This window comes from Dasypus novemcinctus, chromosome 21 (genome assembly GCF_030445035.2).
Source record: "Dasypus novemcinctus isolate mDasNov1 chromosome 21, mDasNov1.1.hap2, whole genome shotgun sequence".
Taxonomy (NCBI): domain Eukaryota; kingdom Metazoa; phylum Chordata; class Mammalia; order Cingulata; family Dasypodidae; genus Dasypus; species Dasypus novemcinctus.
In genome coordinates, this window is record NC_080693.1 from 25745409 (window position 1) to 25768981 (window position 23573).

The 23573-nt window shown below is 56.0% G+C and overlaps 3 protein-coding genes and 1 long non-coding RNA gene across 6 annotated transcripts; 1 reads left to right on the forward strand and 3 right to left on the reverse strand.

Annotated features, from left to right (window-relative positions):
- Positions 1 to 350: 350 nt before the first annotated feature.
- On the reverse strand, positions 351 to 3306 carry LOC111759620 (uncharacterized). Its single transcript, XR_002793544.3, has 3 exons — positions 3121 to 3306; positions 2481 to 2611; positions 351 to 492 (listed from the first exon to the last, which is right to left on the reverse strand). It is a non-coding gene; the product is annotated as an uncharacterized lncRNA (long non-coding RNA).
- Positions 3307 to 6933: 3627 nt separating this feature from the next.
- Positions 6934 to 10674, forward strand: SLC16A11 (solute carrier family 16 member 11). 2 transcript variants are annotated; one of them, XM_023583708.3, is made up of 7 exons: positions 6934 to 7150; positions 7361 to 7430; positions 8054 to 8529; positions 8787 to 8994; positions 9258 to 9401; positions 9531 to 10298; positions 10385 to 10674. In XM_023583708.3, exons 1-7 carry the CDS (start codon positions 7109 to 7111, stop codon positions 10612 to 10614), a joined length of 1938 nt encoding a protein of 645 aa, XP_023439476.2. In that variant the 5' UTR covers positions 6934 to 7108; the 3' UTR covers positions 10615 to 10674. The 2 variants fall into 2 exon arrangements, with proteins under 2 accessions (XP_023439476.2, XP_071066447.1); XM_071210346.1 differs by having other exon boundaries at positions 7366 to 7430.
- Positions 10675 to 11248: 574 nt separating this feature from the next.
- On the reverse strand, positions 11249 to 15145 carry SLC16A13 (solute carrier family 16 member 13). Of its 2 annotated transcripts, none has more exons than XM_071210347.1 (4): positions 13990 to 15145; positions 13700 to 13843; positions 12322 to 13059; positions 11249 to 11630 (listed from the first exon to the last, which is right to left on the reverse strand). In XM_071210347.1, exons 1-4 carry the CDS (start codon positions 14186 to 14188, stop codon positions 11503 to 11505), a joined length of 1209 nt encoding a protein of 402 aa, XP_071066448.1. In that variant the 5' UTR covers positions 14189 to 15145; the 3' UTR covers positions 11249 to 11502. The 2 variants fall into 2 exon arrangements, with proteins under 2 accessions (XP_071066448.1, XP_004475299.1); XM_004475242.5 differs by having other exon boundaries at positions 11249 to 11699; positions 13990 to 14463.
- A 1574-nt stretch (positions 15146 to 16719) lies between these two features.
- BCL6B (BCL6B transcription repressor) lies at positions 16720 to 22968 on the reverse strand. The gene is made up of 9 exons (XM_004475244.5): positions 22452 to 22968; positions 21744 to 21934; positions 21324 to 21545; positions 20867 to 21214; positions 20435 to 20559; positions 19714 to 19878; positions 19489 to 19619; positions 19224 to 19361; positions 16720 to 18830 (listed from the first exon to the last, which is right to left on the reverse strand). Exons 2-9 carry the CDS (start codon positions 21920 to 21922, stop codon positions 18714 to 18716), a joined length of 1425 nt encoding a protein of 474 aa, XP_004475301.1. The 5' UTR covers positions 21923 to 21934; positions 22452 to 22968; the 3' UTR covers positions 16720 to 18713.
- Between the last annotated feature and the right edge of the window lie 605 nt (positions 22969 to 23573).

The following is a 23573-nucleotide window of genomic DNA, read 5'->3' on the forward strand; positions in this document are numbered from 1 at the left end:
CTCGCTGAACCGTCTCTCTGCGTGGGCCAGCACTCCTGGGCGTAGTCCACACAGGCCAGCTCGCCTTCACCAGGAGGCCCTGGGTATCGAACCCCGGACCTCCTATATGGTAGACGGGAGCCCAGTTGCTTAACCCACATCCCCTTTCCTGCTTATTGTTTTTAAAAAGTCTTTTCTGTATAAGGAACTCATTGAATCTATGACTGGCTCTATTTCTCAGCCATCACCATGAATGCTTAGGAAATCCTGGGAAGTGAGAAAAATTAACCTACAAACTGTTTTTCAAAGTAAATGAAAGTTTAGGAACATGAAACTTAAAGAAGCTGGCTAAGATTATGTTTTATAGGCATTTATTTAAATAGTCATTATTTTTGGTTTTCACAGTTATCTTTGGGGAGCCAATTCATTTCTTCGTGTCTCCAGCATTTGGTAAGCACTTGGAAAGCCTGGAGCCCTAGGCCCTTGTGTCCTCAAGGGAAAAAATCAGCTCTCCTAAAGGACAATGAGGAAATATATCCAAAAATTACGGGCCACATAAGAGCAGCCGGGAGATGAGAATACCCCGCACTCCAGCCTGCACTCACTGTCCAGTGCTCTCTGGCCACTGTCCTGAAACACCTCGCCTTGAGTGCCCTCGGCGTCACCGTCCTACTGCCCAGGGAGGGGTACGCTTCTGCCCCCAAATCAGGATGCCCCTCTGAGATGCCCAGGCTCTCCTACACGCAGCCAGGGAGATGCGCCAGGCCTGGCCCACGCCTCCGCCTGGAGGCTTACCCAGGTGTGACCCCCTTTCAGGTGAGACCTGGCCAGAGGTATCAGACTCAGACGTGCTTTAAGCCAGGATCAGTGGCCTGGGGGCCTCCGGGTCATGAACAGTGGAAAGAGAGGCGATGATAGCCTGGAACGGAGGTAGATAAAGCTGAGTAAAGCTATTGGTCCCAGTGGGACAGAAGGGAAGGCAGCCTTCGGAAGAGTGTGCCCGTGCTTTAAAATGCTCTGGGTGTAGGGAAGAGCCTGGCAGGGTAAGTGACGTTGACTTACGGGCAGGGGCAAAGGGGCTTCCTGGCAAAGAGGAATTGCGTTCAGAGGTGGAACCACTGAAAGGGGGACAATCCCCCAATGGAAGGGCAAGACAAGGTGTGTGTGGTGTCAGCGGCAGCAATCCACGGGCCCTCCCGGGGCTTCCAGGTTTCCCAGGACTCAGTCACTCCCCACCCCACTTCTCCCAGGGTCCCCACAGGGATTTCTTCTTTGGGGAAAGAAAACCTCTGCTTCCTTCACCCCCAAAACTCTGCCGACCACATGTTAGATGCTCCAGCAAGTCTAATTTAAATCCCTACTGCTGCAGGAAAACCTGATATCTGATTCCCTGTCTGTCTCCCACCAGGGCTTCTGGTCCTGGTTGACATCACTCAGCTGGGAAATAGAAATTCTGGCCAGGCCACCTCTGCAGCCATAAGGGCAGAGGAGCCCACCAAGAGGCTGAGGCTTCTAAGTCAGGCCCTGAGGCCCCAAGCTCAGACTGGGAAAGAGCAGACAAACAGACTCAGAGAATTTGGAGGCAGCTGGAACGTTAGGCAGGGCAGGGGGGGAAGGCAAACATCAAGACATGAGGAGCACAGGAAACAGGAGCAGAGAGTGGACTGGGAGTGGAGATGAGAAGTAGGTAAGGAGGCTGCTAGTGGCCAGAAAACGGGATGAAATGAAATGGGGGGGAGTCTACATTTGTAGAGCACCCCCAAAGGGCCTGGAGTTGTGCTGGATCCTTTCTGCACTTTCATTTCACCAAAGTCTAACCAACAGCCCTTTATAAAGATGCCTAGAAAGTGCTGGAATAAGGATTCAAGAACTAGGTTCTTAATTTACCGGGCCTGAGTTGCTTTTGCAAGACACACACACCGCTGCCTGAACTCAAATCCTATTCCCGTTCGAATCGTCTGATTTTAGTGGGCACTTTGGGTTGCCTTGCATCTGAATCTCTTCCTTTGTCTGAGAAGCTCCCCACCCGATTATTTTTTAGGGCAGGCGGTACTCACTTCCTGCTGTCGATGCTGAAAACACTAGGGGCTCATTGTAAGTGTGCCCCCTCCCACTAGACTGAAAGCCCACAAGCAGGTCCAGGTGGACAGGAGCAGTTCAGAAGCTGCTGGTGCAAAAGGCAGAGAGCAGTTTCCAGGCCCGGAAGCCCGCAGAGAGCCAGCAGCGACATCTAGTGCCCGTGGTGACAGCAGCGGCCTTAGCACCTCTCTCAGGCCCGTGGCGACCCTTGCTCCTGCTGGTTTCCGAATCTAGCTCTGTGGTCTTCCTGACTTAACCAATAGTCTTTTTTTTTTAAGAGGACATACCTGGGATTGAACCCAGAACCTCGCACGTGGGAAGCAGGTGCTCAACCACTGAGCTATACATGCTCTCCAATGAGAGTTGGGTTTTTTTGCTTGTTTTTTCAGGAGGTACAGGGGATCAAACCCAGGACTTGGTACCTGGCAAGCAGGTGCTCAACCGCTGAGCTACATCTTCTCCCCGGTAGTAAATCATTTTTCTCCTTAAATCAGTCCGAGTTAGTGTCCATGGCTTCCAACTCCAAACTTTGACATAAACGATGGCGCAGTTCCTAGAACCATAAACTCCAGGTAAGACACATTTGGGTATTTGGACCCCCAGACCAGACTCAGGCCTTAACTGAGCCTTCCTCCTGGGTCCCTGAGCCCCTGCCCTGGAGCCTGGGCTGGTCCAAGGGGTCCAGGAGCCAGTCCATGTAACAGGACTGGGAAGTGCAGGGGCGAGGGAGGGAAGGGATGGAAACTGGATTGAAAGAGGGGGTGGGAGACAGAGTTTGCCGAGGGGTGAAACCACGAGGCCGGAGCTCCAGCCGGCTCAGCCCGCTCTGGGCCCACGTCGGCCCCGGCGCCAGCCTCCACCCAGCCCCCGACCCCGCCAAGTCCTCACCCAGCCCCAGGCCCCAAAGAGGGTTCAGGCCCCTCAGCTGGGCTCTCGTTCTCGTGCGGTCGTCCAAGCCGGCTTGCTGGGGCCCACAGGGAGGCCCCGCCTTCGCCCTCCTGCTCCGCGCCCCCTCCCGTAGAGACAGGCTCCCCCGGCCCCACCCTCATGAGTCCCCCGAACCTCAGACCCTGCCCTCTGTGCCCTCGCCCTTCCAGGTCGTGGTCTCCCACTCGTCCAGGCCCGCTTCTGGGCTTTCGGGCCCACGCTAAGTGGCCATGGCCCGGTCTCTGAGCGAGCGGGGCGGGGGAGGGTCCTGGAGGGCGTGGGGGCGTCGCTGTCAGGCACGCGGGGGCTCGCGTCAGCGGCGGGAACACTGCCGCCTGGCGTGGGTGGGGCCACCACCCCTGCCTGCCCGCTTCCCTCCCTTCCCTCCCGGCCGCCTTCCGCAGAGGGAGCCCCCTGGTGGGTGCACTTGCGGATGCCGGGGCTCCGCTCGCGGGGTCCCCCGGGCCTGAGCCCAGACGGCTGTGCGCCGCGCAGGCCTCCAGAAGGGCCCAGAACCTGGGGCAGGGGCTGCGACGGGAAAGCCCCAGGGTTTTCAAACACAGACACATTCCCCGAGCCCGCGGTCCCCCTCCCGTTTGATCTCCCCAAAGACCCTCTCTGGGTCACCGCCTCCTTCTGAGGCTTCCTCCGTGTGAGCGGGCATTCGGGATTCGGCCCATTATCGACCCTTCTCGGGGTATTGCCACACGCCCCGGGGCGCCGGGCGCGGGGACCGCGAACTCGGAGATCCCCTTATTCAGTCTTCTCAGATGCAGTGATACACGCTCACCTAACAAACACATGCTGGGGTGTCCTGCACAGCAGGCTCCGTGCTGGGGGGCAAAGACACAGAGACCAATAATGCAGGATCCCCCCTCCAGGGCACGGCATCAGGGCAACGTGGGGAAGGGGGTGAAGGACGGAAGACAAAAATGGATGACCTGTCTGCAGGCTGAGAAGTGCTCCAGTGAGCATTACACAGGCAGAGGGGCAGGCACCTAATGCAGATCGGCAGTGCGTATGGACAGGGAGGACTTCCTGGAGGAGGTGATCCTAGGCCATTGGTGGCTAGCCATCACCCACATTAACCCAGGTAAATGACAGTGTGCCTGGGAAAATAAACCTTGGAATAAAAACATACATCTTCCTGGAGAGGTATGTTTTCTCAAAGATTTAAGGAGAGCTTCAATAATTTTTCTGTGAAAGCATTATTTTTTAAGAAAATACACATCAAAAACTATTATGAGGGGAAGCAGATGTGGTTCAAGTGATTGAGCTCCCACCTACCACATGGGAGATCCAGTTTGATTCCCAGTGCCTCCTAAAGACAAGCAAGGGAAATGGACTTGGCCCAGTGGTTAGGGCGTCTGTCTACCACATGGGAGGTCTGCGGTTTAAACCCCGGGCCTCCTTGACCCGTGTGGAGCTGGCCCACGTGCAGTGCTGATGAGCGCAAGGAGTGCCCTGCCACGCAGGGGTGTCCCCCACGTCGGGGAGCCCCGCGCGCAAGGAGTGCGCCCGTGAGGAGAGCAGCCCAGCGCGAAAGAAAGTGCAGCCTGCCGAGGAATGGCGCCGCCCACACTTCCCGTGCAGCTGACAACAGAAGCGGACAAAGAAACAAGACGCAGCAAATAGACACAGAGAACAGACAACAGGGGGAGGGGGAGGAATTAAATAAATAAATAAATCTTTTTAAAAAATAAAGACAAGCAAGATAGTGAGCTGGCACAGTGAGTGGATGCAACAAGATGATGTGACAAGAGACACAAGGAGGAAAACATACTGAGATCACAAAAAAGTAGGGAGCAGAGGTGACTCAAGAGATTAGGTGCCTCTCTCCCACATGGGAGGTCCCAGGTTTGGTTCCTGGTGCCTCCTAAAAAGAAAATAAGCACAGACAATGAGGGGATAGAAATAAATAAATCTTTTAAAAAAACTATTATGAGGTAGAATGGAGTAGGATGCAAAATTTCACATGAATTTTCAGTATAAAACAAGGTATTTAAAAGAAATTTTCCCCTTGCAAAAGGGCAACCACCCATGACTCCCTCCAGCTGGGGTCTGAGTACTGTCTCCTCTGTGTTCAGGTTCCAGTCTTAGTGAATGCAATATCAGTGGGAATTTTGAGAAGTATCAGTCTCTGGGAAAACATCTAAATTCCTTAGCCTAGCCTTCAAGACTTTTCCTGGTGGGACCCTCTGCCCCAAAAGCTCTCCTACACACTCTGTTCTCCATTCAGCAGTTATTTACAGCTCCCCAAACAATAAACAATGCCCCATACTGGTTCATGCATTGTGCTTTTCCACAAGCTGCTCCCTTTGCCTGGAATGTTCCTGCCCACTCATCCATCTGGCAAACTCCTACTCATCCTTCAAGACCCATCTCAAGGGGCTCCACTTCTGTGAAGCCCCCAGGTTGAGTTAGTTAGTTCCTCCCATGTACCACTCTACAATGCATTTGTCCTTCTTGTTTTGAGATACCTTTTGTCCATGTGACTGTTTTAGGATTTGATCATGGGAGCCTGGAAGGGAGACTGTATTTTATTCCCATTCTCATTCCCAGCCCTAAGCATAGCCCCTGGCATGGTAAGTGTCTATGAATATACTTTATGAAGGACTGAATGAATAAAACTTATTTTAACTCCTTTCTTCACTTCTGTTTTTATTTATTTATTTATTTATTAAAGATTTATTTTTATTTATTTAATTCCCCTCCCCTCCCCCGGTTGTCTGTTTTCTGTGTCTTTTTGCTGCGTCTTGTTTCTTTGTCCGCTTCTGTGGTCGTTAGCGGCAGGGGAAGTGTGGGCGGCGCCATTCCTCTGCAGGCCGCTCCCTCCTTCCGTGCTGGGAGGCTCTCCTTATGGGTGCACTCTTTGCGCGTGGGGCTCCCCTACACGGGGGACACCCCTGTGTAGCCCGGCACTCCTTGCGCGCATCAGCACTGCGCACGGGCCAGCTCCACACGGGTCAAGGAGGGCCGGGGCTTGAACCGCGGACCTCCCATGTGGTAGACGGACGCCCTAACCACTGGGCCAAAGTCCGTTTCTCCACTTCTGTTTTTAGAGTCAAGATATGGAGATCAGCATTTTCCTGTAAACTTTGCAGAATGCCAAGGAAACAACTCACCACAAGAGAAAACACACACAAAATTTTCTTTTAACTTTTTTATTGCTGTTTCACATTTTATTTCCCGTGTGATTTTAGAGAACTCACCAGATCAGTGTGGTCCTTTGACCTTGAAGCACTAGTAGAAGTGGGTGGCGGAAGGGCCATGGCCCTGTAGGGTCTAGCAGGGCTCCTCCAGGTCACAGCAGCAGCACTAAGAGCCCACACACAGGGCCCAGCACTGTTTTTAGCCCCTTACCTGTACCCACATACAGTGACGCATTGACTCCTCTAAACAGCCCTAGCAGGCAACAGTTATTTTTTTCTTTTTCCACTACTGGGGCCGGGGATTGAACCCAGGACCTCATATGTGGGAAGCCAGCACTCAGCCACTGAGCCACACCAGCTCCCCATAGGTATCTACTATTTCTATTCTTATTTTAGAGAGGAGGCAACTGAGGTAACCGGGCAACGTGCTCACGGCCTTACAGTGAATCCATGGCAGAGAGGCAAACCCAGGCAGGTTAACTAGGAGTCCATTCTCCCAACCTCTACGCTGTATTACCTCCACGTGCAAAAGACACAGAGGGGTGGTGATTTGGGAAATGTGGAGGAGACGAAGAACACTTTCACGACCCATCACCCCAGTCCCAAGCTCTGGGATACTATTCTGGGTTCATAAGTGTCCGAGAAAAGCATATCAGCATCACTGGGTACAACTCCCAACTCCAGAGGGACCAGCCCCTTTGACTACCCTGCAGCTCTATTTCACCACAGAGAGGGAGTGATTGGTCTTCATTGGCTCCATTCTGCTCGGAGCAGAGAGCCTTGTCAAGAAGCAGACCGCCTGCACCCCTGGGTGGCTGAGGACCTGCCGGCTCCACCTCCCTGAGTCCTTTCACTTCAGGCTGGGGAAACCGGTGGGGCCACTTCTCTGGCATTTACGTGCCAGCTGGGACCTTAAGCTTTCATGGGCTCCTGTGCCCCTCCTAAGACATGCCAAGTAGAGAGCATGACATATGCACACACATAAGAAAATGTTTGGCGTGTCCACGGAGCAGGTGAGAAGCTAAGGCTGATCGGAGGGTGTAGGAAGGGGGCAGAAGGGAAATGTAGCCCGGATCTACTGCTGATAGTTAAGGTCCTTATATACAACGTAGAGAAATTTGCTCTTTTTTCTCCTTAAGGCTTCAACGGGAGCCCCTGAAAGTGATGTGTATATTCAAGGTTTACCATTCACTGCTTAAGAAGTTGTTTTTCTTTTCTTTCAGCACAGATTTTTTCTCAACAGTTGGGAAACACTGCCATCATGTGGCTGCCATTTGAACCAGGTTCTAAAGTGTAAGTTGCCAAATTTTCTGATACTGTTTGATAGTTAAATCAAAGAACACATCTCTTATTCGGGAAGCTCTAAAAAGATATTTTTTATATAGTTTTTCAAAAACGCAATACCTGGGTACCACTCTCTGATTTCTTACCATTCTTTTCTTTTTTTAATTCTAACAAATCGTTAGCGATTCTGATCTTAAGGATCCTTTCTATCCGGTGACCCGTATCTTAATCACAAACTCTGGCTCTGCAATAGCTCTGCCCGTTTTAGGGCAGTTTAGCAACAGTCTCCAAGCTATTTCCCTCAACCGTGGCAGTTTCAATTGCAGTCCTACGTCCCTTCTCGCTCTATGCGCGGTCCTGCAGTTGCACAGACCCAAGTTCAAATACTTCTACCATGTTTCAACTGGGTGACTTTGGGTACGTGACTCCACCTCTCTGAGCCTTAGTTATTTCATCTGTAAAAGGAGACGACACTTTCTTCACAGTTGTGGTGAGGATGGAAAGGGAACATATTTAGAGCATGCCCTTTTCTCTTCCTTCCCCTCGGTCCTAGAAGGCATATTATGGTGGGGTACCATGGGGCGCTCAGGGGAGAGCTGTGATTTGATGTCTGCAATTCACCTGGTCCTCAGCAACTTTCCCTGAGAGCAAAAACTACTCATCCCCTCAAGTTTGGGGCACCTCGCCTGTTTGCACGCGTTACCTGCAGACTCGGGGCTTGCGCGGGGCTGAATCCCCGCGCCTCGGCGGTGCGCGGTCGGCAGCAGGTGCGTGGGCGAGCCCGGCTGGCAGGTATTCGCTCCCCGCCGCTCCCTTCCCTGGCAGGGGTGTGTGTGTGGCTAATTCGATCCCCGTGGGACTCAGCGTCTGGTCTCACTCGCAGCCGGGCGGATTGGCTGCCTCGGCTCGCCCCCGCCCTCCGTACCCCCTGCGTCCCCGAGCAGCTCGCGCCCCTGGGGTGATCCCTGTTTACGGAGAGATCTCGTCCAAGTTCGGCTCCATCTCGGCGCTCGCTCCTCTCCGCGGCCCCGCCCGCCCGGGAAGCGGGGAGAAAAGCCGGCGGAGCTGTTGCTCGCCCTTCCCCTCCCCCTCCGCCGGGAGAGGTCGGGTAAGGAGGAGGCTGGCGCGGGAGGGGGAGTCCCAGGCCTGGGAGGTCCGGCTGCCCCCCGTCCCGGCACCTGGCGCGGACCCGGGAGTTCCGTCCCCTGGCCTGGTTCTCACTCCCCCCGCCCCCGCCCCATCGTGCTGGGGGCGCCGTCCCCACCCCTGGGCAGGCAGCCGGAGCCAGGATCTCAGGGATGTCAAGTCCCTGGCGGAGGAGCAGCCTGGGAGCCCGGGCTCACAGGTGTTTCCCTACCCCCGCAGGCGGAGATGACCCCCAAGCCGGCCGGGCCCCCGGACGGGGGCTGGGGCTGGGTGGTGGCCGCCTCGGCCTTCGCGGTGAACGGGCTCTCCTACGGGCTGTTGCGCTCCCTGGGCCTTGCCCTTCCCGACCTCGCCGAGCACTTTGACCGAAACGCTCAGGAAACTGCATGGGTCAGCGCCCTGGCCCTGGCCGTGCAGCAGGCAGCCAGTGAGGGGGGCTCCCAGGTGGGGGCGGGAACCGGGGTACCCGGGCAGTGAGTGTAGTGGTGGGGGACCCGCCTGATTACCAAACCGCCTCGGGAGAAGGGTACCTGCGGGTCCAAGTTCAGGACAGGAGCGGGTCTTGGAGGTCAAGGGGCGGTGCTATTAGGAGGGGGCGGAGCTTTGAGCCAGGCAAACAGCCAACGAGGAGTACCGGGGCGAGTTTGGGGGTCCAGGGGCGTGTCTTCCGTTGACCCCGCCCCCTCCTAGGCCCGGTGGGCAGCGCTCTGAGCACCCGCTGGGGGGCGCGCCCCGTGGTCATGGTCGGGGGCGTCCTCGCCTCGCTCGGCTTCGTCTCCTCGGCTTTCGCCCGCAGCCTGCTGCACCTCTACCTCGGCCTGGGCCTCCTCGCTGGTGAGGGGAGGGCAGGTCTGGTCCCTGAGGGGGGGCGGCGGGAGCTCGGTGGGGGTGAGGGAGCGAAGGGAGGGGGCTGGCAAGGCCGGCGCGGGCCCCCGCCGCTCACCCAGTCCTCTCGGTCCGCAGGCTCCGGCTGGGCCCTGGTGTTCGCCCCTGCCCTGGGGACCCTCTCCCGGTACTTCTCGCGCCGTCGGGTCCTGGCCGTGGGGCTGGCGCTCACCGGCAACGGGGCCGCCTCGCTGCTGCTGGCGCCCGCTTTGCAGCTCCTCCTTGATACTTTCGGCTGGCGGGGCGCCCTGCTCCTCCTCGGCGCCATCACCCTCCACCTCACCCCCTGTGGAGCCCTGCTGCGACCCCTGGCCCTCCCCGGCGACCCCCCGGCTTCCTCCCGCGGGCCCCTCGCTGCCCTCGGCCTGGGTCTCTTCACTCGCCGGGCCTTCTCGGTCTTCGCTCTGGGCACGGCCCTGGTGGGCGGCGGGTACTTCGTCCCGTACGTACACTTGGCCCCGCACGCTTTAGATCGGGGTCTGGGGGGCTATGGGGCCGCGCTTGTGGTGGCGGTGGCTGCGGTGGGGGATGCGGTCGCCCGGCTGATGTGCGGGTGGCTGGCGGATCAGGGCTGGGTGCCCCTTCCGCGGCTGCTGGCGGTGTTCGCGTCTCTGACAGGACTGGGGCTGCTGGCGGTGGGACTGGTGCCGGTGGTGGGGAGCGAGGAGGGCTGGGGGGGTGCCCTGCTGGCCGCGGCCGGGGCCTACGGGCTGAGCGCCGGAAGTTACGCCCCGCTGGTCTTTGGGGTGCTGCCGGGGCTAGTGGGCGTCGGAGGTGTCGTGCAGGCCACGGGGCTGGTGATGATGCTGATGAGCCTCGGGGGGCTCCTGGGCCCTCCCCTGTCAGGTAAGAGCCTGGGCCAGCAGATCCGCTCCCAGCCTCCTCTGCCCCAGGGGTTCGAGGCCTCTTAGGTCCTTTATTCTTCCTCTCAGGCTTCCTCAGGGATGAGACAGGAGACTTCAAGGCCTCCTTCCTCGTGTGTGGCTCCTTCGTCCTCTCCGGCAGCTTCATCTACATGGGGCTGCCCAGGGTGCTGCCCCCCTGCTGCTCAGCCTCACCTCCCACCACCCCTCCTTCTGAGAGGGGGGAGCTGTTCCCGGTCCCTAGGGTTCCCCTGCTCTCCGCGGGGGGCCCTGGCCCCACTCTGGACACCACTTGTTGATTATTTTCTTGTTTGAAACCCTCCCCTCAATAAAAATATTTCTATTGGGTTTTCCTATAAGCTTCAACTGTTAGCCCATCTAGAACCCCAAAAACGATCTACAAAAAGGCAGGTTGAAAGGAAGGAGGTCTGTCTAGCCAGCCAGTCCATTCTTCTTTCCCCAAGTCCTTGCCATCATGACAGGGAATCTTTGAGAAGTTGTCTGCCAGTCAACATTAGTTTGTTGGGGTAGGTGTTCGCAGGTGCCGTCTTCCCGGGCCTCATTTCCCTTACCTGAGTCGCCCCACCTCCCAGACTGACCTTCCCTACCCCACCCCTCAAAATACCTACCCCACTCTACCCCCTTCGCCTCTACCATTCTCTTAATGTCTTTTCTAAATCACAGGGATTAGTGGGTCAGAGGGAGGTAAGTGGGAGGGGGAGGGATTGTGTCCCAGAGAGCAGAGTTCCGGGTTAAAATGTTCTGGGTCACCAGAGCTGCTGGCACCTTCCGTCCTCTCTTCCGACTTGACTCCATTCAGCCATGCCAAGCATATGGGCCCCCAGCTCTTCTGAGTTAATCGTTGTTCTTTAGTTTTCTTAATGTTTTATCTCATTAAGATCCGAGAAGAAACTCGGGAGGCAACACTAGAGATCACGTATAAAACATAAGCTTCTTGGTCTTTGATTTCCACTGTCAATTCACAGCTCAGGAGAGCAAAAGGGGTAAGGGTCCTCAACAAAATAGCGAAGGTTGGCACACACTTTACAGAAGCCCCAGGCCTGCTGGGGAAGAGACGGCTCAAGGTGCTTAAGGCACTGTGGCTCTGTGGGGACCACGATGGGGCGGGAGGAGATCTGGAGCTGCCACGCTCGGGCTTTCTGGGCCTGACTGCTCCTCCCTGGAGTTCAGTCCTCTCCCAGCCCCTCCGTGGGCAGGGGGACTTTAGTGTCCAGTGCCTCTGTTACAAGGTCCTGGGGCATGGAGGTAGGAGGTGAACAGCAGAAGTGGGGCAGGGTGATGAGAATTCCACTGCCTAAAAGGAGGAAAGCCCCAGACACCATGAAAGAAGCCATGTAGTTTCCTGTCACGTCTCGGAGGTAACCTAGGCCCAAGAGAGAGAAAGAACACACATGGCGGGATTTGTTCCCTGGGGCTGATGGCTGAGCCACATTTTTTCAGTAGAGGAAAGAAAAATAGGGCTGAACCCTCCCCTCTCAGAAGAGCTGGAACCCCCAAGGAAGGACTGGATGAGCTGGGGAATTCTGGTTTCCCAAGTGGCCTCAAAAAGTAATTCAACCACCTTCCTGCCTTCAGAAAGGACCTCCAAGCCAGCCAGTGAGGATCTGGGGCATCCAGATGGAGTCTGGCCTTTCTGGTAACTAAGGCCCTTCTCCAACTTCAGTTAATAGTTAAGAGGAAAATATTCAGGGTTTGAAAGTTCTTGAGCCAGGAGAACTTTGACCAGATGGTCTAGAAACCTGGACGGGAGCCCAGTGAGCCTAGCTTGCACCAGGTCCACCCAGGCGCTCTGAAAACCCACGCTGCAGACACCCTGCAAGGGTTCCACATAGCTCCTCCTTGTCTTTGCCCTCTGACTTTCCCAGCCCGTTTTCTTTGCTCCGTTGACACATTTCAGGCTGTGTACTGACTACCATTCCAGGGAGCAGCATTTTCATATACACTATAGCGTTAGTTCCCCAACCCCCGGCCCATACTCCCCTTACCTGACAGAGGAGGCCCCAGCAGCCCTCCGATGCTCTCTACCATCTGCAACAGTCCCAGGCCGCAGTACATCCTTCCAGTCCCCACCAGTTCAGACAGCACAGAAAAAACCAGTGGGGACAGGGCTCCCGATGTGAAGCCATAGGCCACAGACAGAGCCACCAGGGTTGTGGGAGCCTGGGCCACGGGGAACAGGATTAGTGACACCCCCGTCAGGGTGGTCCAGAGCATCAGGAGTCGTGCCACGGTCCCTGGAACTGCATCCCCCAGCCACCCAGAGGCCACACGCCCCACTAGGTCAGAAATAGCCGTCACTGAGATTAGGAAGGCAGCAGGCAGGGGGTCCCAGTTCAGGTCCTGGAGATGGGCCACCAGATGGACATAGGGAATGAAGTATCCAGTGTTTATCAGGGTGAGGGCGACAGTGTAACGGAGGAAGGGGCCATGATGGAGAAGGGAAGCGATCTGGGCCCCAGGGCCACCTGTGGCAGGGTCCTCAGCCAGGGAAAGCGGGCGGAGGAGAGCACCACAGGCCACCAGGTGGAGGGAGAGGGCAGACACCAGCAGGAGGGCCCCCCGCCAGGCATAGTGGCTGAGCAGCCACTGGAAGAAGGGGGCAAAGGCAAAGGAGGACAGGCCCACCCCCGTCAGTCCCAGCCCCATGGCCAGGGATCGACGGCGAGAGAAGTAGCGGGACAGGCAGGCCATGGTCGGGGTGACGGTCAAGGCCCAGCCGGAGCCTGCCAAAAAGAAAGAAATGAGGGCTGGGGGACACTGGGAGCTCAGAGCACTGAATAATCCCAACACGGCCCAGCAGCAGAATGCAGCACTGACTTCAGAGTCCCACAGACCTGAGTTACAATCCCGGCTTTGACACTTTCTAGCCGCATGTCTTTGTGTGTTTTAATTAACCTCCCAGCCTCAATCTCCTCATCTGCAAAATGAAACTAATCAACCTCATGGGATGGTAGAGGATTCGAGACAATGTCTGTAAAGTAAACAGCACAATATTTCACCTTAGACTTGGGCTTTACCATTCTGATCGTGTGATCCTCCTTTGGCAAGTTGTGTAACCTTTTTAAGGCTTTTCTTTATCTGTTAACAGGACGGTATTTATTTCACACCCACAGTACCTGGCACCATTTTATAGCAGCTCTTCCTACTACCGTCCTGCCCCACTAGCCCTGGGCTTATATATTCTTGACCCATCATCCCTGAACCTTGCTTATCAACTTAGCCATTGCCCTAAAGGAATAGGTGCTGGCCAAAACTTTCCCTCAGCTTCTCCCTAAGACTTTTGGAGGAGCTGGAAAAATGTGACAGTCCAGAGGCTAAAAACCCAAGCATTTTACTACTCTCCTGTGCTTGTCAGGGCCTCACCTGAGAGCAGCCCAATACTCAGGTACAGGTGGCTCAAGGAAGTAGCAAAGGTGGCGAGCAGCATTCCCAGCGCAGCTAACATGCCCCCTGTCATCACCACGGGCCTGGGCCCGAACTTCGTGCTCAGGGCACTGCCCACTGGGCCTGGGGAGGAGAAGGGGTTCTGCGAGAAGGTCTCCCGCGTCCTCCCCAGCACCCTCCCTCCCCCGCCCTTCCCCTCTGCCATCCCCAGTATCCCCTGTCCCTTCCGAGGAAGGAAAACAGGACGCTGGACCGGACGCAGCACTCACTCCCAAACTGCTGCACCGCGATTCCTATGGAGGCGATCCAGGAGACGCGCGCTGCCGGCTCCTCGAACGCCGCCTCAAACTCCACGAAGAAGACGCCGAAGGCGCGGAGCACCCCAAACACCAGCGCCGACTGGAAGAAGGCTGCGAGCACCACCATCCACCCCCAGCCCCCGTCGGGGGGCTCGGCCCTGCGCGCCATCCGGGCGGGACCCGGGCGGCCGCCACCGAGAGCCCGGGCGGGGGCAGGGCTAAGGGCGCTCCACCTCTGCCCACCCCTCCCACCCGGCCGGGCCGCCGCGGGTCGACGACGGAGGAGACACTGGAAGCGAGGAAGGGACCGACGAGGGCTTGAGAGCTGCCGAGAAGCGGCGCGAGGCACCTATGCGTTCCCGCGATGAGGGGCCGCGGGCGTGAGGCCCGCCTCGCGCGGGCGGCTGCTGCGCGTGCTCGCGGCGCGGCTCCGCGGACCTGAAGCCTAGGGCCGAGGCCTGGGCGGGGCCAGCGGGGGCGGGGCCCGACATCAGATGTAGGAGTCAGGGGGCGGGGCAGGGCTTGGGCCACACCCCCGGAAGCTCCCGCCTCCTTGTGTATCTCATCCTTGGCGGTGGAAGCACCTGGCCCGGCTTGGCCAACATCCTTGTCCAGAGTTCACCAATGAAGACCCTGCACTCACGAACAGGGGGCGGAGCCAGGATAGGGCGGGGTTTAAAGCACTTCTGGACTGGGGGGGGGGTTGTAAGTGGGGCGCATGCGTAGAGAGGGGGCATTAGGCAGCGCCTAAATAGGGTCCCCTGTTTCCTTCTCTATTGTTCACCTTGCGGGCCAATCCGTGCAGGTTTCAGCACCAAGACTCGCAAGTAAGAAGTCCACGGGGGTTGGTGGTGGGTAAACTGGCTCAGAGAAGGAAAGCTGAATAAGGGGTCCAGGAGTTAAGAGGCCATGTGGAGTTGAGGAGAGGGGTTAGAAGATGAGGCTCAGGTGAAATTCCAGGCCACTAACTCAACTCCCAGGATCTAGATACCTGAATCCCTGAGGGAGGTAGTTCAAAGGCCAACGGAAGAGAGAAGAGAAAAGGGTTGTTGGATTTTTGAGGTTCCATTACCGGAATCCGTTCCTAAGGCTACTGTTCCCACCAAACGGAAACCTACAGGTCATAGAGACCAAAAATAACTGGGGAGAGGAAGGACGGCTATGAGCTCACCCAGAGCACCACCAACCACCTACCCCTTCCTCAGTGTGGCTGGAATCTTTTCCACTGCCCTCTAGTAATAGAGGCTCCCCAACCACAGTTTTGATCTCAGGATAGGAAACAATGAGGAGTGAAGCTATAACCCCAGGCATTGAAGCAATTATCCCCTGCTAGACTCCCAGGACCCTGGCCCAGCAACTCCCCAGACCCTTATATAGCACTTACATCTTGGGCATCCTGTTTCTTCATTGTAATTCCATCTCCCCAGGACCCTGACCTTGAAACCTCAAGAGTTCATTTCCAGACCAGTGGTGAGAGAGGCACTCTAGAAGGGAGGGGGAAGGGAGGCTATGTAGTTTTAAAAAGACTTTGTACCTTATAATTTCATATGTGGGAAATTTTTTTAAAATAAAAAAAACAATAAACCATGTCCCCAAAACCATACATGTATGGTAAGTAGAGTCAAAACTCTGGCTGATGGGGAATATACCAAAGATGTAGAGATAGGTGTGGCCATATAACATAGTGGTTAAGAGCTCAGTCTTTTAAGTTATGTCACAATTCCAGTCTGGGTTGAAACTTAACAACCTGGTCAAGATAGTGAATCTCTAAGTTGGTTTTCCCATCTGTAAGTTGGGGATAATAGTGTCTACTTTTTGGGGGCTGTCAGGGAAGTTGAATTAGGAAAATCATGCACTAAAATATTTAGGACCTGGCACGTAGCAGGGAATAAGTAATATTAGATGATCTTATTCTCAACAGGGGATAAACTGTACTGGGAGGTAAAGGATGACAGAATGACAGAAGTTTTAGTTTCTTTTTTTTTCCTTTAAAGAAATATCTAAACCAAGTCATGTGTTTAAAAGCTCGAGAAACACAGCTACAAACTGTAAACACTGGAAGACCATGTTTACTGACTCATTTCACAGATGTGGCGTTTAAGGCCCCAAGGAAGGTAACTTAAGAATTAGTGACCCTCTAAGCCTCTGTCCATCAGCCAGAACAGAGCTATGCACCCCACAACACACACAGGACAGGGGAGGGAGTGGGAGAAAAGCATGCTGTAGGTACTGGACTGCCTGGGGAGCAGTAGAGTTGGCATTTGGCTCTAACTATACAGGCTCCCCACTGCCACATCTAGCTCCTCTTGTCCTTGTGGGCTCTGAGACCTATCCAGTTTCCCAGCTTCATTCTATTCCTGGTGGCGGGTTGTTGGAGGGGTTCTGATCATGAAGATCCCTGGCACAGACTTATCCCCCAGCCTCTTGGTATTAATGTGACTTCCTGCTTTCTCCTGCTGCCTCCGCACCTCAGGCAGGAAGTGAATTCAGAGCAGCAGGATGCAGGTGGCTCCAGAGAAACTTCATGAAGTCACAGGTTCCTACACAATGAACCGGATGGCGAGGGTGGGGAAAGGCAGAACAAGGGCCATTTAAAACGTCGGGTGCAATGGTGGGATGGGCACAGAATTCAAGCCAGCATCCAGGAGGGAAGCCCTGATCCCAAGCTTTCCCCTAGGCAAGAATCCAGGACACACCAGGCAGCACTGAGAGGCTTCTTTATTCCAAGGATCTGATCTTGCAAGAGTTAACATCTCCACATCTCCACCCTGGTCCCTCACCCCAAGCACACTCCACCTGCCCACCCAATTTGCTAAGTGAAAATCAGAGTTCCTTCTCACACTTCTCCTCTGCTTTCCCTCCTTCCTTCTTTAGTTTGGCAATGGAGCAATGGGAGTGAGAGGGGATGAGGAAGGAAAGTAGCTTTCTCACTAATCCCCAGGTAACAGCCACTAGTACTGACCTATCTTGAGGAAACTCTACCCCACAAATTCAGAAGTGTTCCTTATTCCTCACCCCATCCCTCAAAACAAGGGGTAGGGCTGTAAATCTAGGCTTCAGAGTATAATCTAACATTCCAGATACTCCACCAAGCCAAGAAGCAACCCCATTCCTAACTTTCTACCTACTTGGCCTACAAAGACTGCTCCCCTCAACCAACCTCTCAATCCGACCTGGATACCTATTGACTTGAAGGGAACTCTTGCCCATCAGCCAATCAGTCAGTCACAAGAAACCTTTTAAACCTCTAAACACCAGTAATTCCAATCATAATCCCAAACTACAACAAACCCAGAATGGAATTCAGCCCCTTTTTCCTCCCTGTGGAAGGTTCTAGTGCATTCACTGGTTCCAGACAGGCATGCAGTGACAGGAAGACCAAGTCACATACCCAGCTTGTCTAAGGTAAGAAAGTTACTAAGCACTCTTGACTTCTACAGCAAAGGAAAAATTTCTGGAATCTGGACACTTTCCAGAAGATGCCCAAAGACCCATTCAAGAAAGAAGGGGCTCATCTCAGGTACAGAGAGCCCTACGGAATGTTAAAAACCCAGATGCCCCTGCAGTAAAGGATGGGTCAGGACTCATATAGTCAAGTTGAAGAGTTTCATAATTTCCCCCTAGGTTATAACGTTCTTAGAGACTGGGCAGAAAGATAAGGAATTTCAGATTTCTCCTCCATGGAGGGATCAACCCAGTGCTAAGAACAGGCTCCAGTGGGAGGATTACAGGCTCATCTCAAGTCCCTGGGAGTGCTCCACCATGCGAAATAGAGTCCTAGATTTATGTCTAGAATCACACTGGAGCCAACCCAGGTGACCAGATGAATGAGACAGTTTAAGTTCTGGACCACCTGGCAGGAAAGACTACCAGCCTCCATTTAGAATGATGCAGAATTGAGCCCCTACATTTAAAGACTCCAAAAGGGACTTACCACCCCCATCTCAGGCTGTCACCCTTGAAGAACCAAGAAAAGTCTAGATCCATTTCTAGCCTGCTAGAGAACCTACAGTATGCAGAATACCAGAGAGGGTTCCTGACCCAATTCCATAATGCCACATGTTCCCAGGCCTGCCCTAGAACAAATAAAGGTTCCAGACCTAGAATTGGAGGGGCAGAACACAGGAAACACCCTTCTCCATCTTAAACAAACCAACAAGCAAATAAATGGAAGAAAGAGCAATTCGAAAGGTAAAAGTTATAACAATCATAATATAAAACACTCAAGCCAAAGGAGAGAGCCAAGTGCTAATCTCTGCCAGCAGAGTTGTGACCTCCCATTCTACATTTTGGGTCACTTTTGATCACACTTGTGGTAGGGGGAAGTGGGAAATGCAATACAGTGAAGGCCCTGGTGCCAACCAGAGGCCTCAATAAATTATATTTACAGATAAATTCAATGGGATGGGGGCTGTGGGTTGAGGGCTCTTCCGTAAGGAAACCAGGCCTCCAGACTCCCCTCTCCCCCAGTCCCTAGCTTGCTTTCTGCTTAGAAATAATTCTCACCGTGGGGAAGAGGTTTTGACCAGCAAAACAGAGGCAGATCTAGCCAGGATCTGCCACCCCTGCTCTCCCCATTGAGAAATCAAGATGGTGGTAGTTACAGACACCGAAGGGGCTTTGCACACCCCCGTGCCCAAGCCCCCTGCTACCCCGGATCCCAGGAAGCGAGAGGGGTCTGGGCTCGGGGCCGGCTAGGGCTCTCCCAGAATGTGGTAGTGCACTTTGGTGTTGGTTGAAGCTCCATGTTTCTGGCGCAGATGCAGCCGCAGTTGACTCTTGTGCCGGAAATGCAGGCCACAGGGGTCGCACTGTGGGAGAACATCAGTCAGGACCTTCCCAGCCCGCAGGCACCTCCTAGAGCTCGAGCGAGGGGGTGCTGTCCTGCTCGCAGCCCAAGAGAAGCTCTTTGGCCCTCAAATGCTTCTAATTCCCCAGGAGCCAGCCAGATTAGACCTCGCCCTCTTCAGCAAGAGGTTTGCCACGCGTTAGCCCCTCTCCAGGAAAATGTCCCCCTGACCAGGAGCTGCGTAACTTCTATGCCTTTCCCCTCCCCCGCCCCTTGGGGAGCACAGACCCTTCTCGGCCACCACACATTTCTGAGAGAAGCATTTCCGAGAGAACCCAGGGCTCTGGCCTGCTCTCCTCGGAGCCCCGCCCCTAAGTAAACGGAAGGTAAGGCAGGGCTTTGGGCTGGTACCCACGTGGTAAGGCTTCTCTCCCGTGTGGATGCGAACGTGACTCTTCAGGGTTTGTAGGTGGCGGAAGCGGGTCCCGCAGGTGGGGCATGGATAGGGCTTCTCCCCGGTGTGGATCAGTACGTGCGCGCGCAGATGCGCTACCTGGGAGCGGAAGAGACCTAAGACCCCGCATCTGGGCGAGACAGAACCCTCCACATTATTCTAAATATGGCCAACTCCGTTCTCCTGGAGATTCGCCTTTGAACTCGCCCTCGGACTAGGTCTGTACCTGTACGAAGCGCGAGCCACAGGTCTCGCACTTGTAAGGCTTCTCGCCGGAATGGATGCGGCTGTGCGTTTTCAGGTTAGCAGGCCTGTTGAAACGGGCCCCGCAGATGGCGCAGTGGTAGGGCTTCTCCCCTGGGGGCAAAGAGGAAGGAAGGTCAGGGACTTGGCTCCAGGACGCCTGTGGGCAGGAAGGCACCTGGGCCCTCTCCTCCCTGCCCCACCTTACCTGTGTGCACGGAGCGGTGACTGGCGAGATTGCCCTTGTAGCGGAAGGCAGACCTGCAGAGCTGACACTTGTAGGGCTTGTCCTCCTCCCCGGGAGCCAAGGGGTCTAGCCCCCGTGCACATCCAGCCACAGCCTCACAGTTCTGGCAGCTGAAAAAATCGCTTCCTGGGAAGGCAAAGGGATAATGAGAAGAAGGGTTATAATTTATTGAGCACTTCTTATGTTCTGGTGAATCATCAGACCACAGTAGTAGTAGGTTGTCCTTTTTCCCAATTTACTATTTAGGCCTGTGGGGCTCAAATGACACCCCACGGTCTGAGTCTCCTCTTCAATAAGGGTGGTGATAGATGAAGGCCCCTATAGGGATGGAAGTTTCTGTTGCTCCTTCTCTTGCACCACTCTGGGTGACAACCTGCCAAAGAGGCCTAGCCAAGCCTGGGCAGAACACTCAGCCCCTACCCGGATAGGCCAGAAATACCCAAACTTTGCTGCTCATTGGCAACACCTGGGGAATCTTTAAACAATACCAATACCTGGCACCCATCCTGGCATTCTGATCTTTGGACCGTGACCGAGGCAGTGGGATTTTTTTTTTAACTCCCCAGGTGATTCTAATTTGCAGTACATTTTGGGAACCATTGGAATAGGCCTTTCCCAAGGCCTTTTGGCTCAAACTGGGCAGAAACCTCAGGTGAAAAGGCCAGAAAGGAGGGGCTTTCACCTGGTGGAGGGCGAGTCTGTTCAGAGAGTGATCCAGTGGTCTCTTGGGCCCGGGCTGTGAGGAGATGAGGGATACTAGCTGGAGTCCCAGATGTGAACCGCACAGAGACAGCAGTTGGAGAAAGCCTAAGCAGATGGCAAAGGCCAAAGAAAAGGGTAAAGAGAGATTATTTGGAGGGAGTTGTCCCTTGAGAACTTGGAGCCAAAGGCCTACCCGCCAGAGGGAAGCCAACATTCACCAATGAGCCACGCCCATTTGTGCTGCCAGAGTGCCACCCCGCTGAGTAAGCCCGCCTCCTGGCCCGCTCCCTAAGGTAGGTTAGTGTCTTGAAAGCCACCCACCATCTCCCTGCCTCGAGACCACCCTGTCCAGTGGTTCCACTTCCAAGTGGAGGCCAGCCTCTACAGATTCTCAGGGTTCCAGATTCTATACCTGCTCTGGGGACCAGGAATGGGTCCTTCTTCGCTGCTGCTGCTGCTGGAAGCCTCATCTCCACTGGGGAGCCTGGCTTGGGGACAAGGTTGACCAGAACTCCTCTCCCCAGCCAGTCTCCCTGCTTGGGAGGCCTGAGAGTTTAGCACGATGAACTTGTACTTTTTCCAGTTGCAGGCCTTGGGGTCTGGGCTGGCGGGACTGGGAGAGCCTTGACTGCAGCTGCGAGACTCAGTTGGTGGGTCTGGGTGCCCTTCAGAGCGTCTGGGACTGCCTGGTGGAGGGGCCGTTGGAGGTGTGGGGGGCTCTGCCTCCCGGGGGCGCAGGGAGATGCCCAGAGGTTCGTAGCTGGGAAAAGTGCGAAAGACTTTAATGCTATGTCCTAAGGTTGGCCTCTGCCCTTGTTACCCGAGGCACCCCCTCACCCACAGTGATCATCAAGCCAGGGTTCCCTCACCTGGCCTGGATGAAGCGGTGGCATGCCTGGACCACATGTTCCATCTGCAAGTAGGTGGCAGCCGCAAGGACAGCTGGTGCAGTGGCCGGAGAGAGGCGCAGGCGCGAAGTGTACATGAAATCCAGAAGAGGAGCGAAGCCTCCGGCTTCAGGTCCCCCGGGCAGGGAGAGCACATCCACCCCCACTCCCGCACGGCCCCGGAAAATTGAATAGAAGAAGCCACTGGAGAGAGGGGAGATAAGTCCCATTAAGGGTTGGGGAACCGAGGGGAGACAGGCCCCGCCTCCCTGCTATCACCACGCCCCCAACTCCGGGAAGCTCCGCCTCATCGTTGGCTTCGCACGCTCGCTCAATGGTGATTATGGCTCCGCCCCTTTCCCATTTGGTCCCGCCCCGAGGCACAAGCCCCACCCCTCGAACCTGCAGGCGATAAGAACCGCCTTGTGAGCCCGCAGGGGTTGCCCGCCAACCAGCAGCGTGACGTCAGTGAGTATCCCGCGCAGGCGCAGCTCATTCAGATTGCCGAGCACGTCGGAGGAGTGGCGAGTGAACTCGCGGACGTAGCCCAGCGCTCCCTCCTGGGTTTCGGTGGAACCCATAGCGACGCAGGCCTGCAGGTGCCATGGAAGGGGCTCAGGGGTCCAGGCAGTGCTAATTCGGAAGCCCGGACGCCTTCCCTTCCTCAGTTTATCCTTTCCTCCTGAAGTGCAGCCGGACGGGGCCCCCCGGCCCCCGGCCCCTGCGCTCGTCGCCTCGCTCTGCTCCTCTCCTTCATTCTGCCCTCATCCACACCGTCGCTGTCGTCCCTCCTCCAGATTCCACAGCCTGGGGCGAGTTGAAGGTTCCCGCACAGCGGCGTCGAGGGCGAGCAAAGGGACTCCAGCAGCCGCACCCCCCTCTGCTGAGTCTCGGGTGTCCGACCCTGCCTGGAGACCCAGACGATCTGCGGCCCGCACCCCTCCACCTCCCAGTCGAAGCTCCCTTCCCCAGACCACGGGATTCCGCCACTCCTATCTGGACCCCGATCCCTAGTTTAGCCAGTTCCTGGGACTCAGTCTCCCTAACATCAACAAGCCCCAACCCTCTTTCGGGGACCCGGGAGTCCGGCTCCCCCAGACTCGTTCTTACCCCCGTCCTGCAGGGGCTGCGGCGGCTCTCCTCTGGGGGGGCGGGGTCTCTCTCCCCTCTTGGCCCTGGCTCCTTTATCTGGCCGGGATGGCGGGGGCGGGGGTGGGGGGAGTGAACGCCTGGGTCTGTATCCTTCCTTCCTCCCTCGCTCTCCAGATGGTGAACCCGGGGCGGGGTCTCTGGCCCGAGGGCGGGACCTCAAGAACGCGGGAGGGTCGTAAAGGAAAAGTAGGGACGCTGGAGCCAAGAAAGTGAACCGAGGACGGGGGGACTGGGATTGGGGAGGAGGCTGGGAACATCGATATTGAACGTCTGGGTGGCCTGGGTCGTCAGACGGCCTGCGAGAGAAAAAAACTTGGTGTGTGGGTTTTTGGGAGAGGGCGCCAGGAGCCTGATGCCCTGATGAAAGTGAATAAAGCTTAAACGCCCGGAAAACCGGGAGGCCAGCGAGGCACCAGGTTTGGGGAGGCGATAGCGGGCCCCCGTGGGGGTCTCAGACAGCAAGTGGGTGTGGTGTGAATGGCAGGCCTCTTGAGCCGGGCCTACAAAAAGGGGGGCTCGGACCGGGTGGGGTAGGGAGGGGGCGGATATGATTTCGAGTTCGTTTCCTTCCATTGTCCTGCGACCGGACGGCTCCGCCAGCTGCTTCCCCTCGAGGAGGTGGGGAAAGCCCCGGGTGGGGGGCGAGGGACGCTCGGGAGACCTAGGCGTCCGGCCCCTCGCTCGCGACCCTCTTCCGAATCCTTTTAGGGACCCAGAGAGACGGACTACCGCTCCAAACCCGGCTTGCCCTCCCCCAGTCCCAGCTTCCTGGGGCCTCGGGCACCAGCAGGTCCGCTACTCTTTGAGGCTGGCGGGACGCCGGGGTCCAGCGCTGCAAGGCGGCAAAGCTCTGCAGTGTTCGGCTCCTTCCACTAGGGGGCAGACGAGCACTAGCTTCAGGTCGCCCGGTGGTCTCCACCCGGGTGCCGGAGCACTCAGACCCGGGCACGGAATCCGTTCGGTCCTGATACCTTCGGTCCTCCCCTTTCTGCGCTGGCTTATTTTGCTCCTCTGTCTCCTATATGGGGACTAGAGGTGGGCGGAGGAAGGGAGAATTAGGGTACAGAGGGCCCTTTCCCC

Bases quoted from the DNA above. Each gene is read 5' to 3' on its own strand.
- BCL6B (XM_004475244.5), bottom strand. From the start codon at position 21,922: ATGGGTTCCACCGAAACCCAGGAGGGAGCGCTGGGCTACGTCCGCGAG. The intron at 21,215-21,323 runs GTGAGGGAACCC...CACTTTTCCCAG, and splicing joins CACCGCTTCATCCAGGCCAG to CTACGAACCTCTGGGCATCT. The intron at 19,620-19,713 runs GTAAGGTGGGGC...CTTTGCCCCCAG, and splicing joins TCACCGCTCCGTGCACACAG to GGGAGAAGCCCTACCACTGC.
- SLC16A13 (XM_004475242.5), bottom strand. From the start codon at position 14,188: ATGGCGCGCAGGGCCGAGCCCCCCGACGGGGGCTGGGGGTGGATGGTG. The intron at 13,060-13,699 runs GTGAGGCCCTGA...TCTTTTTGGCAG, and splicing joins GAGTATTGGGCTGCTCTCAG to GCTCCGGCTGGGCCTTGACC. The intron at 11,700-12,321 runs GTAAGGGGAGTA...TCTTGGGCCTAG, and splicing joins GCTGGGGCCTCCTCTGTCAG to GTTACCTCCGAGACGTGACA.
- SLC16A11 (XM_071210346.1), top strand. From the start codon at position 7,086: ATGCCAAGTAGAGAGCATGACATATGCACACACATAAGAAAATGTTTG. The intron at 9,402-9,530 runs GTGAGGGGAGGG...CTCGGTCCGCAG, and splicing joins CGGCCTGGGCCTCCTCGCTG to GCTCCGGCTGGGCCCTGGTG. The intron at 10,299-10,384 runs GTAAGAGCCTGG...TCTTCCTCTCAG, and splicing joins CCTGGGCCCTCCCCTGTCAG to GCTTCCTCAGGGATGAGACA.